A 13775-nucleotide genomic window follows, 5' to 3' on the forward strand; every position below is an offset into this window, starting at 1 on the left:
AATGATGGAATAGTTTAATATGTGTGTTTGTTAAGTATTCATGTGAATAATTTTACTGTGCATGTACTTTCTCTCATATTATTATTATTATTATTATTATTATTCATTTATTTTATTTTTTTTATTATTGTGTTTATTATCATTATTCTCTTTTCATTCCAAAGACACAGAAAGAGAGAAGAAGGAAGAAAAAGACTGAGTCATCCAAAACCATATACTTTGGAATCAAAGCTTAAGAGAGAGGGAGAGAGAATAATAAGTCTTTTTTTTTTGTATTTATTTGTTTGTTTTATTTCCACTCCTTCTTCTTCTTCTTCTTATTCTTTGTCCTTGCCTTTCATTCATTCATCACTTTGTGTGACTTTGTTCTCATTCCTTTTCCCTTTCAACTTTCAAGGTACTCTCTCTCTCCTTCTCTCACTCTGATTCAATTGTATTTCTGTATTATTATGTAGTTAGTGATATTACTGATATCCTGTTCTTGATAATGTGCAATCACTAATCCTTATATAAATTCAATTATTCATTTATGAATGTATATGCTTGACTATATAGATTGGTATTCAGAGTTGTTGCTATTGATGGAAACAAAGCTATGGAACTGATCAGATAATTTTATTATTGTTATTGGGATTGGGATTGAAGATTTGAAGTTGAGTGTGTGTTGGCAAATTCAGTTGCAATTGTAGTTTTGAATTGCAATTTTAAACCATGTTCAAGTGCTCTTCTTAAATTGTGCTTAATAGTTCATAGTACTGTATCAAGCTTTCTGATATTGTTTCATTTTTCTGATTTCGCTTCACTAGTCAAAAGGACAAAGAATTTCAAGGGTCAATCTCTTCTTGTAGCTGTTGAGAATTAGGGTAACTTATAATAATTTGATTGAATAAGGAAAAGTTTTTCCTTTTTCTGGTAATTATTATGCATGTCTGGCCCTGTGGCCACAGTTGATAATTTGGATGGAGCAGTTATCTCTGCAGAGAGAACAAAGTCTCTTGATGCCATTTCCGAGGTAGACGTGTCGTCCTTATTGAGAAACGGCGAAAGCAGTGGTCATTCATCTGAGATAGTTGGGTTTAGAGTTGGGGAAATCTTGCTTCCTAATGGAGAGTCATATTCCGGGTCCCTTCTCGGCAACATGCCGGAGGGTAGGGGTAAGTATGTATGGTCAGATGGATGTGTATATGATGGTGAGTGGAGAAGGGGGATGAGGAATGGAAATGGAAGGTTACAATGGCCTTCTGGCACGGTTTATGAGGGCGAATTCTCTGGTGGCTATATCCATGGTACAGGAACATATATTGGTTCGGATAGTCTTACCTACAAAGGGCGGTGGCGATTGAATCTTAAGCATGGACTTGGTTATCAAGTTTATCCTAATGGAGATATCTTTGAAGGGTCTTGGATCCAAGGAACGCCAGAGGGGCCGGGGAAGTATACTTGGGCGAATGGGAATGTCTATTTAGGGAATATGAAAGGTGGGAAAATGTCAGGGAAAGGAACTTTGACATGGATCAATGGAGACTCATTTGAAGGAAGCTGGTTGGATGGTATGATGCATGGTCTTGGAGTTTATACTTGGAGTGACGGCGGCTGCTATGTTGGGACCTGGACGAGAGGTTTGAAAGACGGCAAAGGAACGTTTTATCCGAAAGGTAGCTGTCTTCCGTCGGCACAAGAGGTTTATCTGAATGCCTTGAGGAAAAGAGGACTATTGCCGGATTTGAGGAGGCAGAAACAGGCTCATATTCATCATGCTTCTTCGGTTGATATGGGAAATGTCAAGGTCAGTGGTGATAATCAGAGTTCTAGCCTTGTTTCGTCCGATAAGCTTGCCAAAGGGAGTCTATTAAACATTGAACAATCGCGCAGCAAGAATATCTCTCTCGAAAGGCGATGGAGTCTTGAGGTGTCTATTGAGAAAGTAATAGCCCATGATTCAACAGATTCTATATTGGAAGGTAGTGAAAAGATCCCCATTTTGGAGCGCGAGTATATGCAAGGTGTATTAATAAGTGAGGTAGTTTTAAATAACAGCTTTTCAAATATGTCTAGAAGGGCAAAACGGCTGCAGAAGAAGCTCGCCAGAGAGATTAAAAGACCTGGTGAAGCCATCATTAAAGGTCACCGGAGCTATGATCTGATGCTTAGTCTGCAGCTTGGAATAAGGTACAATGCATAATCTTGACCCTTCTTCAAATTATAATAATTATTTACTCTAAAATTTTCTGCAGTGGATTTCTATATGTAATGTAAAATTTGGCTTCAATATTTCTAGGTATACTGTGGGAAAGATTACCCCGATACAGAGGCGAGAAGTTCGAGCATCGGATTTCGGTCCTAGAGCAAGTTTTTGGATGAATTTTCCTAAAGAAGGTTCTCAGCTAACTCCTCCTCATCAATCTGATGACTTCAAATGGAAAGATTATTGCCCAATGGTGTTCAGGTTAGTAGTACTTTGTATGATTATTCCTATTTCATCCGAATTTCAATTATATTCTTCTCCAAGGAACTGAATTTTTGTTTGGTTTCTTACTTTTTCATAATCTTCTGTTGATTATGGAAAAGAAACTTACACTCTGAATTGTATGCATATGATCTCATATATCCATGTCAAAATTACAATGCCTAGTTAAGATGGAATGATTATTCAGCATAACCTCATAATCATGTAATTATTTATCAAAATTTATGCAGAAACTTGAGAGAGTTGTTCAAGATTGATGCTGCTGACTATATGATGTCGATTTGCGGAAACGATGCTCTGAGGGAACTATCATCTCCGGGGAAAAGTGGTAGTGTCTTTTTCCTGTCTCAGGATGATCGTTTCATGATCAAGACGCTTCGAAGATCTGAAGTAAAGGTATGCTTATTTTACTTATATCTTGTTAATTAACATTTTTCCATAGGCTTACATACACAGGTTTTAGGCCTTAAATATAATAATCATATCATCATTATCAAAATTTGGTATGTAGGTTCTTCTAAGAATGCTTCCGGACTATCATCATCACGTGAAGTCATACGATAATACCCTCATCACGAAATTCTTCGGTCTGCACCGGATTATACCTTCGAGTGGTCAAAAGGTATTGTGATTTGAATTGCCAAATGCATCAAATATTTGAACCTTTATCTACATTTCCTTTAATAGAGAGGCTAAAATTTATATATAACTGTCTGTTTCTGCAGTTTCGCTTTGTTGTGATGGGAAATATGTTTTGTACAGAGCTAAGGATCCATAGGAGATTCGATTTGAAAGGTTCATCCCTCCTCAACTACTGCTTCTATTTGGAACCTTCTTGGCGCCAGTCATTGCTAAAGTAAGGGAAAGAAGTTGCACCTTATGTTCATTCATTCATTTTTTTTTTATCTTCTCAAAATGTTCTGCAGGCAGATTGAGATCGACAGCAAGTTCTTGGAAGCACAGCATATAATGGATTACAGCCTTCTACTCGGCGTTCATTATCGAGCTCCACAGCATTTCCGTCCTCTCACATCATACAACCGTAGCATAACTGCTGATGGATTAGCAAGTCTTGCTGAGGAAGGTTAGTATGAGATGTGATCTTGAAAGTTATGATATGTTAAAAAGGATTAATATATCTGAGTTTTGTCTTTTAGTTAATAGTCAAAATAGTTCCTGAAAGATCAAAGCGAGTCAATTTAGTCCCGAAAGATCACTCTCAAATTGAATCATATTGGTCCTTTCATAAGTTAGATAATGACACGTGGCATAATCATTTTGCGACACATCATCATCTAATATTGCATGTTGATCTTTCGAGGACCAAATTGATGAACATATTCTTCTTGTTTGTACTAAAATTGTTTATTTGAAAACATTCCAAATGATGAATTGACAGATCCTCTAGAGGATGAAGTATCAAGCTATCCGCAAGGCCTTGTTTTGGTCCCTAGGGGATCAGATGATAACAGTGTTGTTGTAGGATCACACATCAGAGGTAGTCGACTGCGCGCTTCGGCTGCCGGCGATGAGGAGGTGGATCTGCTTCTTCCAGGCACAGCAAGGTATGGTTCCTTCTAATCTTCATAACTTCATATATAGTTCTCCAGCTAACATCATTGCACAGCCGAATCGGCCGCAACGCCACACCTATTCACATAACAGTTAGGACTATATGGTTAAACTAGAATTGTTGAAACACCACCATTGATTGTTAAGCAGACTACAAATCCAGTTAGGAGTAAACATGCCAGCAAGGGCAGAGCAAATTCCAGGAAAGGAAGAGATGCAAACATTTCATGAGGCTTATGATGTGGTGCTCTACCTGGGAATAATTGACATTTTACAGGACTACAACATGTCCAAGAAAATTGAACATGCCTACAAATCGATTCAGTTCGATTCGATTTCAATCTCGGCCGTTGATCCCGGATTCTACTCCCGTCGCTTCTTGGACTTCATTCAGAAAGTGTTCCCACCAAATGAATCTCTAGCTGGTTGATTTTCAACCAAGTCATTGTTTGTTTAGTCCAAAAATTTGAACATTGTCACATATTTTGTTTTTGTGCATTTTGTCTATAAATTTTATATGGTTGGTGGTCACATAGGTATTGTATTCATAGATAGCTTTGTGTCTCAAATCTAATGCTTTGAAGCTTGAATCATGAAATGGATAATATTGGATCATTTTTATCCTCCATCATTTTTTTTACGGTATTTTCCAACCCAACAAATCAACGACTAATTCACCGCAATTTGAGTTTCATTTAAGGGTCTGTTGTTGATTAATGAATTACTGCATACACAAGATGAGATTTAAATCTCAGACATTTACTTAACAAATGAATGAGCTAACTATTTGACCAACTCAAGTTGTTTAAATAAATTATTATAGCCTTCTCGTTTGATTCTTTTAAAATTAGAATTGTTAATGACTTAATTAAGGACAAGAACCCGGCATTAAGGAGAATATGGCAGAAAGTTAGGAACTTCAAAGTTAGAATTAATTATGTGTTACATGATGGCTATGTGCATTATTATTATTGCTCGTTTATTTTAAACACCAAGCATCTTATCTTGGGTATGGTTAGGTGTATGTTAAGGATCAAATGACCTTCAAATATACAAGGATCCATTTCCTCTATAGTTGATTTTTTTTTATAAAATCTATATATTGTTTTAATTTTTGTACCTTGATTTTACAATATTAGCCAATTAACTTATTCCATGTATAATAATTCATATATATGGTGATTATTAGTCAAGTACTTTTATGGTTTATATGATGCAAGTTATCTTTTCATATACAATGATGCAAATAACATAATTAGAAAATAAAATATGCATTTGCTCGAATAATTTCTAAGCTGAAAAAAGAAAGAAAGTTGAGGCGGAGAAAAGGAGAGAAAGAAAAGAATAGAATAGAACTCAAGCAAAGTTAGCCTTTTTTTTTTTTTAATTTTTGGCTTCTGTCTCACTCAACTCTCTCATACCAAACAACAAACAACATTAAAATTCTTTGTTAAACATTTATATATTTTATCATTTTTAAATTCTAGTGTACTCTCCACCTTAATATTTCAACTCTTACTTTTCATCTTTAAATCATGTTAGACATTTAATTGAAAAAAAAAAAATGTCAATGATTTTAAACAAATTTAATACATGTTCTCAAAACTTTCCTAGTTACACATTCTTAGTTTATATGAGTATGCATAAACTACAAATAAAGAACATACAAAAACTTCTATTCTAATTAATATTGCTAAGAGCCTTTATGATTCATTGCTGTATGATACCTTTTCTTCTTTCTTTTTCTCTCCCTTTCTTTCTTTCTTCACTTAAATAGGTTCCTTTGGCATTGTACTTTCTATTTATTTATATATATATAGAATCATTCATTAGAGAAAGAGGAGGGAGGAGGTACTTCATTATCAGCATCATAAGATCATTCACAGAGTTTATTTGAGAGAAAGATGAGTTTATCTTCAGGTCAAATCAGTAGTAGCTATGATCTCTCATTCAAGATCTTGTTGATTGGTGATTCAGCTGTTGGAAAAAGTAGCTTACTTCTAAGCTTCATCTCTAACTCTACTGAAGAACTTGCCCCCACAATTGGTAATTCTCTCATTTGAGATATACTAAGGATGCAATTGTTTTTGTATTTTTATTTTTTGTTTTTATTTTTTTATTTTGTCTGTTTTTATAATTTTATGAAAGAAACAAGAAAAATAGGTGTTGTCCCTAGACAGTGTCTTATGGTTTATTAATAACTATTTTACTATTTTGTTCCTTGTATTGCATTGCATTTGTCATTAAATTTTAGAATTGATGATTATTCTATCATATTTCTCATACTAATTTGTATTTCATTTAATTTCCCTTGTTTTTATGTTATGAAGGTGTTGATTTTAAGATCAAACAGCTCGTAGTTGGTGGCAAGAGATTGAAACTAACAATTTGGGATACCGGTAACTTATAACCAATTCATTTGCTTCCAAGCTCTTTTTCTTTTCTTTTTTCTTTTCCCTTTAATAGTAACATTACAACTGTTGTAGCTGGACAGGAAAGGTTTAGAACACTAACAAGTTCTTACTATAGAGGAGCTCAAGGGATCATTCTTGGTATGCTAAATTAATTATGTAAATGTGATGGTTTTAATTTTTTCTACTAGAGACATGTCTTTGCTATTTGCAAATTGCATTGAAATTTCTTTGTGGAACAAAATCCCTCATGACATTTGTTGTTACAGTTATAGAATTCTTTTGCTATATATATTTGTTTTCAGTTTATGATGTCACCAGGAGAGAAAGCTTTACAAATTTATCAGAAGTATGGTCCAAGGAAGTGGAACTCTATTCTACTAATCAGGATTGTGTGAAGTTACTAGTTGGAAATAAAGTTGACAGAGTAAGTTCTTGTGTTATAATTAATATTGTTCTTGAATATAGTGAAGACATACCATGATATTTATGTTATGTATATTGTATATTAATTTTCTTTGATGCTTTGCAAAATTGTATCTTTCTTTTTAGGATTCTGAAAGGGCTGTGAGCAGAGAAGAGGGTTCAGCTCTTGCTAAAGAGTTGGGATGTTTGTTTTTTGAATGTAGTGCCAAGACTAGAGAAAATGTGGAAAGCTGTTTTGAGGAGCTTGCATTAAAGGTAGGTAGAATTTTCACTTTAATTTTCTTTTTATTTAAAGGACAAGAAGTAGAAATTCAAATTGTAGATAAATTGTTACCTTATAGCTAATATAAACCATTTAACATATCATAGATAATGGATGCTCCTAGTCTTTTGGAAGAAGGATCAAGCACAGTAAAAAGGAACATTCTCAAGCAAAAACAGGAACCTCAAGCATACCAACAAAGTGGTGGTTGTTGCTCTTGAAATGTTTGTTCTAATTGCTGCCAATGTCTTTTGGCTGCTTAACTACTTGTATCTATCACTAGTTCACCAATGAAAATTTGAAACAATAATACCTAATAGCTTGTGTATATATTTATTTCCTTGACTTATGTTTAAGGGGATTTAGCCTATGTTACAACCATTAAAGAGGTAATTATTTAGCCGTTAATCACAAGTGATTCTCTGTTAAATCATTTCTGAATGTCAATCAACAGCCATATAAAATTAGTATACAATAATCCAGATGTTTTGGCCCTAAAGCAAAATTGGCAAAAAGAAAACCGAATATTTCTACCAATCACAATACTAAGGCTATCATATTAAGCTTCCATAGGAATGGTGGTAGATTCCAACAGCCTCCTAGCATCTGTGCCCGGATCAGGTAACTCTGGCGGGGACTACCAAAGAAAACAATCCTCAGAATTTGATGAAAACTAGAAAAGGTTTATTATTATGTATTAGATTCCTTTAAAATTTACATACCTTTCCATATAAGTTTTGCTTGGTGGGGGAAGCACCATGAGACAGCAACAACCTAATTACATCAACATGCTCACCTCTTGCTGCATGATGAAGAGGCTGCAAAAAATAGTCACAATCACAAGATCATGATGATAGAAAAAGATCAGGTGAAGTTCATAAGGATAAAAATCAGAAAAATCTCAATCTATAGGTGGCTCGAGACTACGAAAAATTGAGTATGAAATCTATAAATACTCACCGTGTCACCCTCGGAATCAACTGATTCCAGCATCCTTTTTATGATCTCTGCATCACCAGCTCTGTTCAATAGCAGTTGGACTATCTGTGTATAACCTGATATGATCATCAACATGCAAAAGAAAAAAAAAAATCACAAATTGTGCAACAACATTCATTTTAGCTTTGAAATGCGAGCGGAAACTACCTCCAGCACAAGCATCGTGCAAAGGAAGTGCACCATCTTCGTCGTTGGCCTCCAAGTTCGCTCCTCTATCTAGAAGTAGCTGCAATTTGTTAACCAAGATCAATCATCCGGTATCCACGGAATAATCATGCTGCATAATTTGAGCATGTGAAAGTGATAATAAGCAATGGAAACAAACCTGGGCGCATTCCAAATGGCCATACAAACAGGTCAAATGTAATGCTGTATCCCCATCCTCGACCGGCTCATCGATACTACCTTGCAAGTTATCTGGAAATCATGCAGTACAAGTGTAAGAATCAAGCAGAAAGAACACCCTATGTTCTAGTGAAAAGAGTACAAAACCATAGCAGACAGAGTGCAATAGCTTTCAGTAAACATGCATGTCTTCATGGCCACAATATAATCACGGCGGAGAATGCGAAACCCCCCCCCCCCCAATTCAATCTCTAAGGAGCCATGAATATTGGTCCCATCTCCCATGGTTTTAAACTATAGTCAATAACCAAACACAGTAAGGAAGCAATCATATTTGTGGCAGAATCAACCACATTTTCCCTCAATTTCATTATTCAAGCAGAAACCATAATCTAAAATAATGATGTGACCAAAATTTTGGCTTCTCTTAAGGATCAAGGTGAAGCTTTTAGCATCTTTCGTAGACTAATATATACCCGCAAACAAGTTTCTTACAATGAATTTGAGAGGTTTAGACTCGTATCAGATTTCGATTCAGATGCCACAAAAATTTACATGCAAAAAATTTAACAAATAAAATTACAAACAATTATTTCATACAAGTTCAGCTGAAAATAGGGTTTGAGCTTTAGCGGAGGCAGCTCAATATACATGCAGAAAATAACAATTTGGAAAGTATAAAAGAAAACATAAAATTGAAGAGAGAGAGATAGAGAGAGAGAGAGAGAGAGAGGAGGACCTAGGGCGGTGCGGAGGGCGGAGAGGTCGCCGAGCTGAGCGGCGGCGGAGAGGTCACGAAGGTGAGGAGGAGTGTCGGATTCATGTTCGATGAGTCCTTCTTCTTCGAAAAGGTTGTTATCTTCGTCATCTTCGTTTATGCCGTTGCGCCTCCCCGGAACCGCCATTGATTCCTTTCTTTCTTCCTCTTCTTCTTCTCCTTCTTCCTGTGTCTCTTTTTGGCGGCGCCTCTATTTTCTAACACTCAGATTATTTTTTTGGAAATGCTAATAGATATTGGGCCTTTAAACGGCCCATTGGGCCCATCAAACTTCCTAACTTCTTCTAGTACAATATAACTTGGTTTTGGGCCTTGACAAAAAAAACTTGGTTTTGGGCTGGTCTAATCTCTTAACTGTATGAGAGTTTAATTTAATTTGTACATACATCAATTTATTAATCAAAAAAAATTTTAAATAAAATTTAAATTTATAATAAATTAATCATTGATTTATTAGACTAAAAAATATTATGAGAAACAACAANNNNATCCCTCAATAAATTCCTACTATAATATTCTGTGTTGAACACATAAGTAAAATTATATCTAGTAGAATAATATTTCTGATTTCATGTGAAGTAGAATATTACTCTTACTGTATATAAGAACATCCCTATTATTGGTGAAAGCTATTACCATGATTAGATTGACAATTAGATATATAGATGTCAACGAAAAATGTTGGGGATATCCAAAAAGCTAAATATTTAGAGAGAAAAAGTAACTACACAAAGTGGTGAATAATAATGAATCTTAAATACTAACAATAAAGAGCATGTCAACAAAGAAAACTTAAAATCTAAGGCATTTATAATAAAAGGATTCAATTTGAATGAATGAAAAGAATGTTGAGTGAACAACAACAATCAATAAGTACAATTCTAAATGAGAAAAAAGAATAATAGATAAAAAAATAAAATAATTGACTAATTATAAATTCAGTAATGACAATCCACCAAAGAAGGTGCAGAAGAAGAGAAGACAATAACTTTCTCCCTTATTTGAAATGGGAACTTAGATGATGATTCTCTTTGATCATCTTCCGGTGATGCTGGAAGATTCAAATCCAGCTTCAAAAAATGATTCCTTATTGGTTTCTTGTTTTTGTCACCTTCATCAAAATTTCTATGCCTTCTCATATGACCCCCTAATGCTTGGCCGGATGAGAATCCAGCACCACAAATAGAACATTCATGTAGCTTGCATTTTCTACTATTATTAGCACTATTATTATTAGTACTACTTCTTTTTGTTATTATTGTGGTAGTATTTGATGATGATACTTGCAAAGATAGCATGGTGCTTGTTGTTTTTGTTGTTGTTCTTGTGTTGAGGTCCTCTAATTCATGATCATGATCATAAGCATTATTATTACTCTTTGATTTGTTGTTTGGTAATAATAATTTCTTGTGGCTAGCTCTATGTCCACCAAGTGCTTGAGATGAAGGGAATGATTTGTTACACGTCTTGCATTGGTAGTAGATGCTCTTTTTCTCATGATGATCATCATGATGTGATGATGATGATGCTTTATTATTATTATGATGATGATGATGATGATGGTGTCCTTGTGCCAATAGAATGAGACAATAGGCCATGTTTTCATCATCTAATGTTGTTGTTGTTGTACTAGTAGTTGCACTAGTTGGTGGTGGCATCATCATCATCATGTTGTTGTTGTTGCTTTTGATGATGATTGGTGCAAATTCAAGTGGTGGTGGTGGTGATGGCGAAGGCGAAGGCGGCCGCGGCCTCTTGCTTCGTTTGCCTTTAACAACAAGAAGTTGTTGTTGTTGTTCCTCTAATTGAACCTCCTCCATCTTGTTGTTGATGTGTGAAACTTAATTGTATAGTGAGTGATCACAATTTGAAGAAGAATAAGAAGAAGAGGAGAAAGAGGGTGTTGGTGTTGTTGAATATGGAAGAGAGAGTGGGATGTTAATAAATATATGGAAGCTAATAAGGGTTTCAAGTTTGAAGTAGTGGATGCAAATTGCATGAGAATAAAGAATAAACCCTGGTTTTAGCTTTGCCAAACTTGCTTTTCCAACCTTGCAAGTTATATATATAGAAAATAGTGTGTCTTATACAGTTGTGTTAATAATTGTGTAGTGTATGTATAAGGGAACAGAAACCTAGCTTCAACCATTTTTATAGGGTAAATTTAGTTACATACATCACATAAACTTAAATTTAATTAAGGTTTAATTACTTTGTTCGTTTATATAATTTTACTAAATTTTTAATTAGATTTTTATTTATACTTTTTTTTAATTGAGTTTTTACACTATTTTTAATTTTGTAATTAAGTCATTTTCATGTCAAAACGTTAAAATTAACGAAATATTTCTTAAACTTTTAGTTAATATCTCAGATGTAGAATTGGTAACATGATCAAATTTTATTTTGAAGGCATCAAAAAGAAATGGATTATTAAATTTGATGAGTATGTGTGAGAATTATTGTTAAGTAAATGATAGTGAGATTCGGTTGGTTTTTGAAGCAAACTTGTTACTTTTCCTCTAAGGTACTATCTACTATTTTGAAGAGTTGGTTTTGCAAGCCTGGAACCACGGAATATTCAACTTCCTAATAAAATTAAACCTTTTTTTTTTAATATTCATTTACTAATTTTTATCTACTTTAATTTGGTTTTGCTTTTCTTGCTGGTTTTATTTTTCATCACTAAATTTTAACTAACTTGGCTTGTGGTACCAAGCTAGCTAGCTAGCTATTAGTTAGTACAGCTTAATTTGATTAATTTTGGACCCAATCCAATTAACAATTAGTTAACAAAGTCCAAGTGTGGAAACTATGGGTTGGACATGATCCTTATGACTTGTGACATGAGATTATGTTGTATTATTAATTATAGTTTATAGTAGCTATATTAATTAAATATTATAAATAGAGTGCTAGTGGTTATGTTCATATAGTTCACACACTTGCTATAATGAGGGAATTCATGTGAAGTTGACCCAAGTACCCAACTACTTATATATTTTTGCAAATTATATTCACATTTTAATTTTAATTGGACAAAACTCCAACAATTGCGCCGCATATACATCACCAATTGATTTTATTCATGATTCATATATCATATAGTCTTATTATTGTTCCCAATCATTTGGTGTTGGTAAAAAGCACATTTTATGTGCTGAAGAATTGACTAATATAAGGTTATACCGTCATAATATAAGTCTTTACCATTTTTTTTTTTACTAAACATAGAAGATTCGAACCTGCAACCTCTTAATTGAGTATAGAAAAACTATGTTATTTAAGCTATAATTCATTGGCAATCTTTATTATTATCTATTACATTTTTTTTTTGCTTCTGATGAAATCAAATTACCCATATTCATATGAAAAAAGTCTTTTTAAAGTGAAAAAAAATTGTAAAATAATAAATAAAAAATTAATTATCATTAAATTTATAATTTTTATTATTATATATAAATTTTACTATTTTAATTCAAAAATATATATATATTTTTTGGGTATGTAGCTCAAAGATGATTTGAAATTTTTTTTTTTTACTAATTTTAATTTTTCATTTTAGAGTAACTTGACCCATTAGTATAAAATAAATATACATAATAAGTTAAGTAGCAAACCGTGTTGAAGTTATGGCAAAGCTATGAGCCTAATAACAATGGAATAACCAGCCATATTATTAAAAGAAATAATATTTTGTTAAACAAGGAACCAACAATAATAATAATTAATTCAAGAAAATACAATTAAAAAAAAAAGCTGTGGAATATGGGGTATCTATATATTGATGCATCATGCATGATTAGGGTTCCATAGTGGCATAATATAATATATAGAATATACTAATATAGAGTACATAGAGCATGCAAATTAAAAAGATCATTGGATAGAAAATGAGAGATTCTTAGCGTAAGGAATTTATTAAGTTATATGAATGGAGAGGTTGTGAGGGGCGCGTATTAGTGTCTCAAAGAAAAGTATCAACCTCTTCACTGCTAGCTTTAATTTTTTTTCTCTTTTTTTTTTTTGTTGTTGAATATATCATTTAGACACTTGAAAAATTATGTGCAAATAAATATTTGGTAGTTTTAATTGCATTATTAACAGTAAATATGATTAGCAAGTCATGTCAATTATTGGTTAGATTCAAAAGAAGGGTGATGAAGAGTTATTAAGATACATGAGAATAATAATTTGCAAGCAATGAACAACATTGTGGCTGTAGTTTAGTGGTAAGAATTCCACGTTGTGGCCGTGGAGACCTGGGCTCGAATCCCAGCAGCCACACTTTTCATTTTATAATACAAGTCTAGTAATTCCAGCAAATATGTCTAATTTGATGTAAGTAAATTATGTCTTATATTAAGTAAATTTTAGTTTTTCAATTATTATATTTTAGAGTATATCAATAGTTTAAAATTTAGGATTTTAATAAATTTAAAGTTTAAAATTTTGGATTTAAATTTCGAATGTGTCGTATTTCTTTTTTTTTTCGAAACGTATTCATAATTCATC

The 13775-nt window shown here is 33.3% G+C and overlaps 4 protein-coding genes and 1 non-coding gene across 7 annotated transcripts; 3 read left to right on the forward strand and 2 right to left on the reverse strand.

Annotated features, from left to right (window-relative positions):
- LOC107626455 (phosphatidylinositol 4-phosphate 5-kinase 9) lies at positions 169–4665 on the forward strand. Of its 3 annotated transcripts, none has more exons than XM_016329336.2 (9): positions 169–397; positions 556–2169; positions 2279–2446; positions 2698–2863; positions 2979–3089; positions 3193–3323; positions 3394–3551; positions 3867–4032; positions 4190–4469. In XM_016329336.2, exons 2-9 carry the CDS (start codon positions 926–928, stop codon positions 4467–4469), a joined length of 2424 nt encoding a protein of 807 aa, XP_016184822.1. In that variant the 5' UTR covers positions 169–397; positions 556–925. The 3 variants fall into 3 exon arrangements, with proteins under 3 accessions (XP_016184822.1, XP_016184821.1, XP_016184820.1); XM_016329335.2 differs by having other exon boundaries at positions 807–2169; XM_016329334.2 differs by lacking the exon at positions 169–397 and having other exon boundaries at positions 926–2169; positions 4190–4665.
- LOC107626456 (ras-related protein RABC2a) lies at positions 5724–7586 on the forward strand. The gene is made up of 6 exons (XM_016329338.2): positions 5724–6085; positions 6370–6438; positions 6526–6591; positions 6756–6877; positions 7003–7131; positions 7246–7586. Exons 1-6 carry the CDS (start codon positions 5944–5946, stop codon positions 7357–7359), a joined length of 642 nt encoding a protein of 213 aa, XP_016184824.1. The 5' UTR covers positions 5724–5943; the 3' UTR covers positions 7360–7586.
- On the reverse strand, positions 7449–9550 carry LOC107626457 (tankyrase-1). The gene is made up of 6 exons (XM_016329339.2): positions 9222–9550; positions 8463–8554; positions 8285–8363; positions 8099–8193; positions 7861–7956; positions 7449–7775 (listed from the first exon to the last, which is right to left on the reverse strand). The coding sequence occupies exons 1-6, from the start codon at positions 9385–9387 to the stop codon at positions 7698–7700; spliced, it is 606 nt and encodes a 201-aa protein (XP_016184825.1). The 5' UTR covers positions 9388–9550; the 3' UTR covers positions 7449–7697.
- LOC107628627 (zinc finger protein ZAT5-like) lies at positions 10169–11307 on the reverse strand. Its single transcript, XM_016331259.2, has one exon. The coding sequence runs from the start codon at positions 11078–11080 to the stop codon at positions 10199–10201; it is 882 nt and encodes a 293-aa protein (XP_016186745.1). The 5' UTR covers positions 11081–11307; the 3' UTR covers positions 10169–10198.
- TRNAH-GUG lies at positions 13476–13547 on the forward strand. Its single transcript has one exon. It is a non-coding gene; the product is annotated as a tRNA-His (tRNA).

Source organism: Arachis ipaensis, chromosome B02 (genome assembly GCF_000816755.2).
Source record: "Arachis ipaensis cultivar K30076 chromosome B02, Araip1.1, whole genome shotgun sequence".
Taxonomy (NCBI): Eukaryota; Viridiplantae; Streptophyta; class Magnoliopsida; order Fabales; family Fabaceae; genus Arachis; species Arachis ipaensis.

What these genes read in the sequence shown, in the direction of transcription:
- LOC107628627 (XM_016331259.2), bottom strand. Translation starts at nt 11,080, where the DNA reads ATGGAGGAGGTTCAATTAGAGGAACAACAACAACAACTTCTTGTTGTT.
- LOC107626455 (XM_016329336.2), top strand. Translation starts at nt 926, where the DNA reads ATGTCTGGCCCTGTGGCCACAGTTGATAATTTGGATGGAGCAGTTATC. An exon ending in AGCAAGTCTTGCTGAGGAAG is followed by an intron (nt 3,552 to 3,866) that starts GTTAGTATGAGA and finishes ATGAATTGACAG; the next exon opens with ATCCTCTAGAGGATGAAGTA. An exon ending in CTTCTTCCAGGCACAGCAAG is followed by an intron (nt 4,033 to 4,189) that starts GTATGGTTCCTT and finishes ATTGTTAAGCAG; the next exon opens with ACTACAAATCCAGTTAGGAG.
- LOC107626456 (XM_016329338.2), top strand. Translation starts at nt 5,944, where the DNA reads ATGAGTTTATCTTCAGGTCAAATCAGTAGTAGCTATGATCTCTCATTC. An exon ending in AGAACTTGCCCCCACAATTG is followed by an intron (nt 6,086 to 6,369) that starts GTAATTCTCTCA and finishes TATGTTATGAAG; the next exon opens with GTGTTGATTTTAAGATCAAA. An exon ending in TTGGAAATAAAGTTGACAGA is followed by an intron (nt 6,878 to 7,002) that starts GTAAGTTCTTGT and finishes CTTTCTTTTTAG; the next exon opens with GATTCTGAAAGGGCTGTGAG.
- LOC107626457 (XM_016329339.2), bottom strand. Translation starts at nt 9,387, where the DNA reads ATGGCGGTTCCGGGGAGGCGCAACGGCATAAACGAAGATGACGAAGAT. An exon ending in GCCATTTGGAATGCGCCCAG is followed by an intron (nt 8,364 to 8,462) that starts GTTTGTTTCCAT and finishes AACAAATTGCAG; the next exon opens with CTACTTCTAGATAGAGGAGC. An exon ending in AGCAAAACTTATATGGAAAG is followed by an intron (nt 7,776 to 7,860) that starts GTATGTAAATTT and finishes TTTCTTTGGTAG; the next exon opens with TCCCCGCCAGAGTTACCTGA.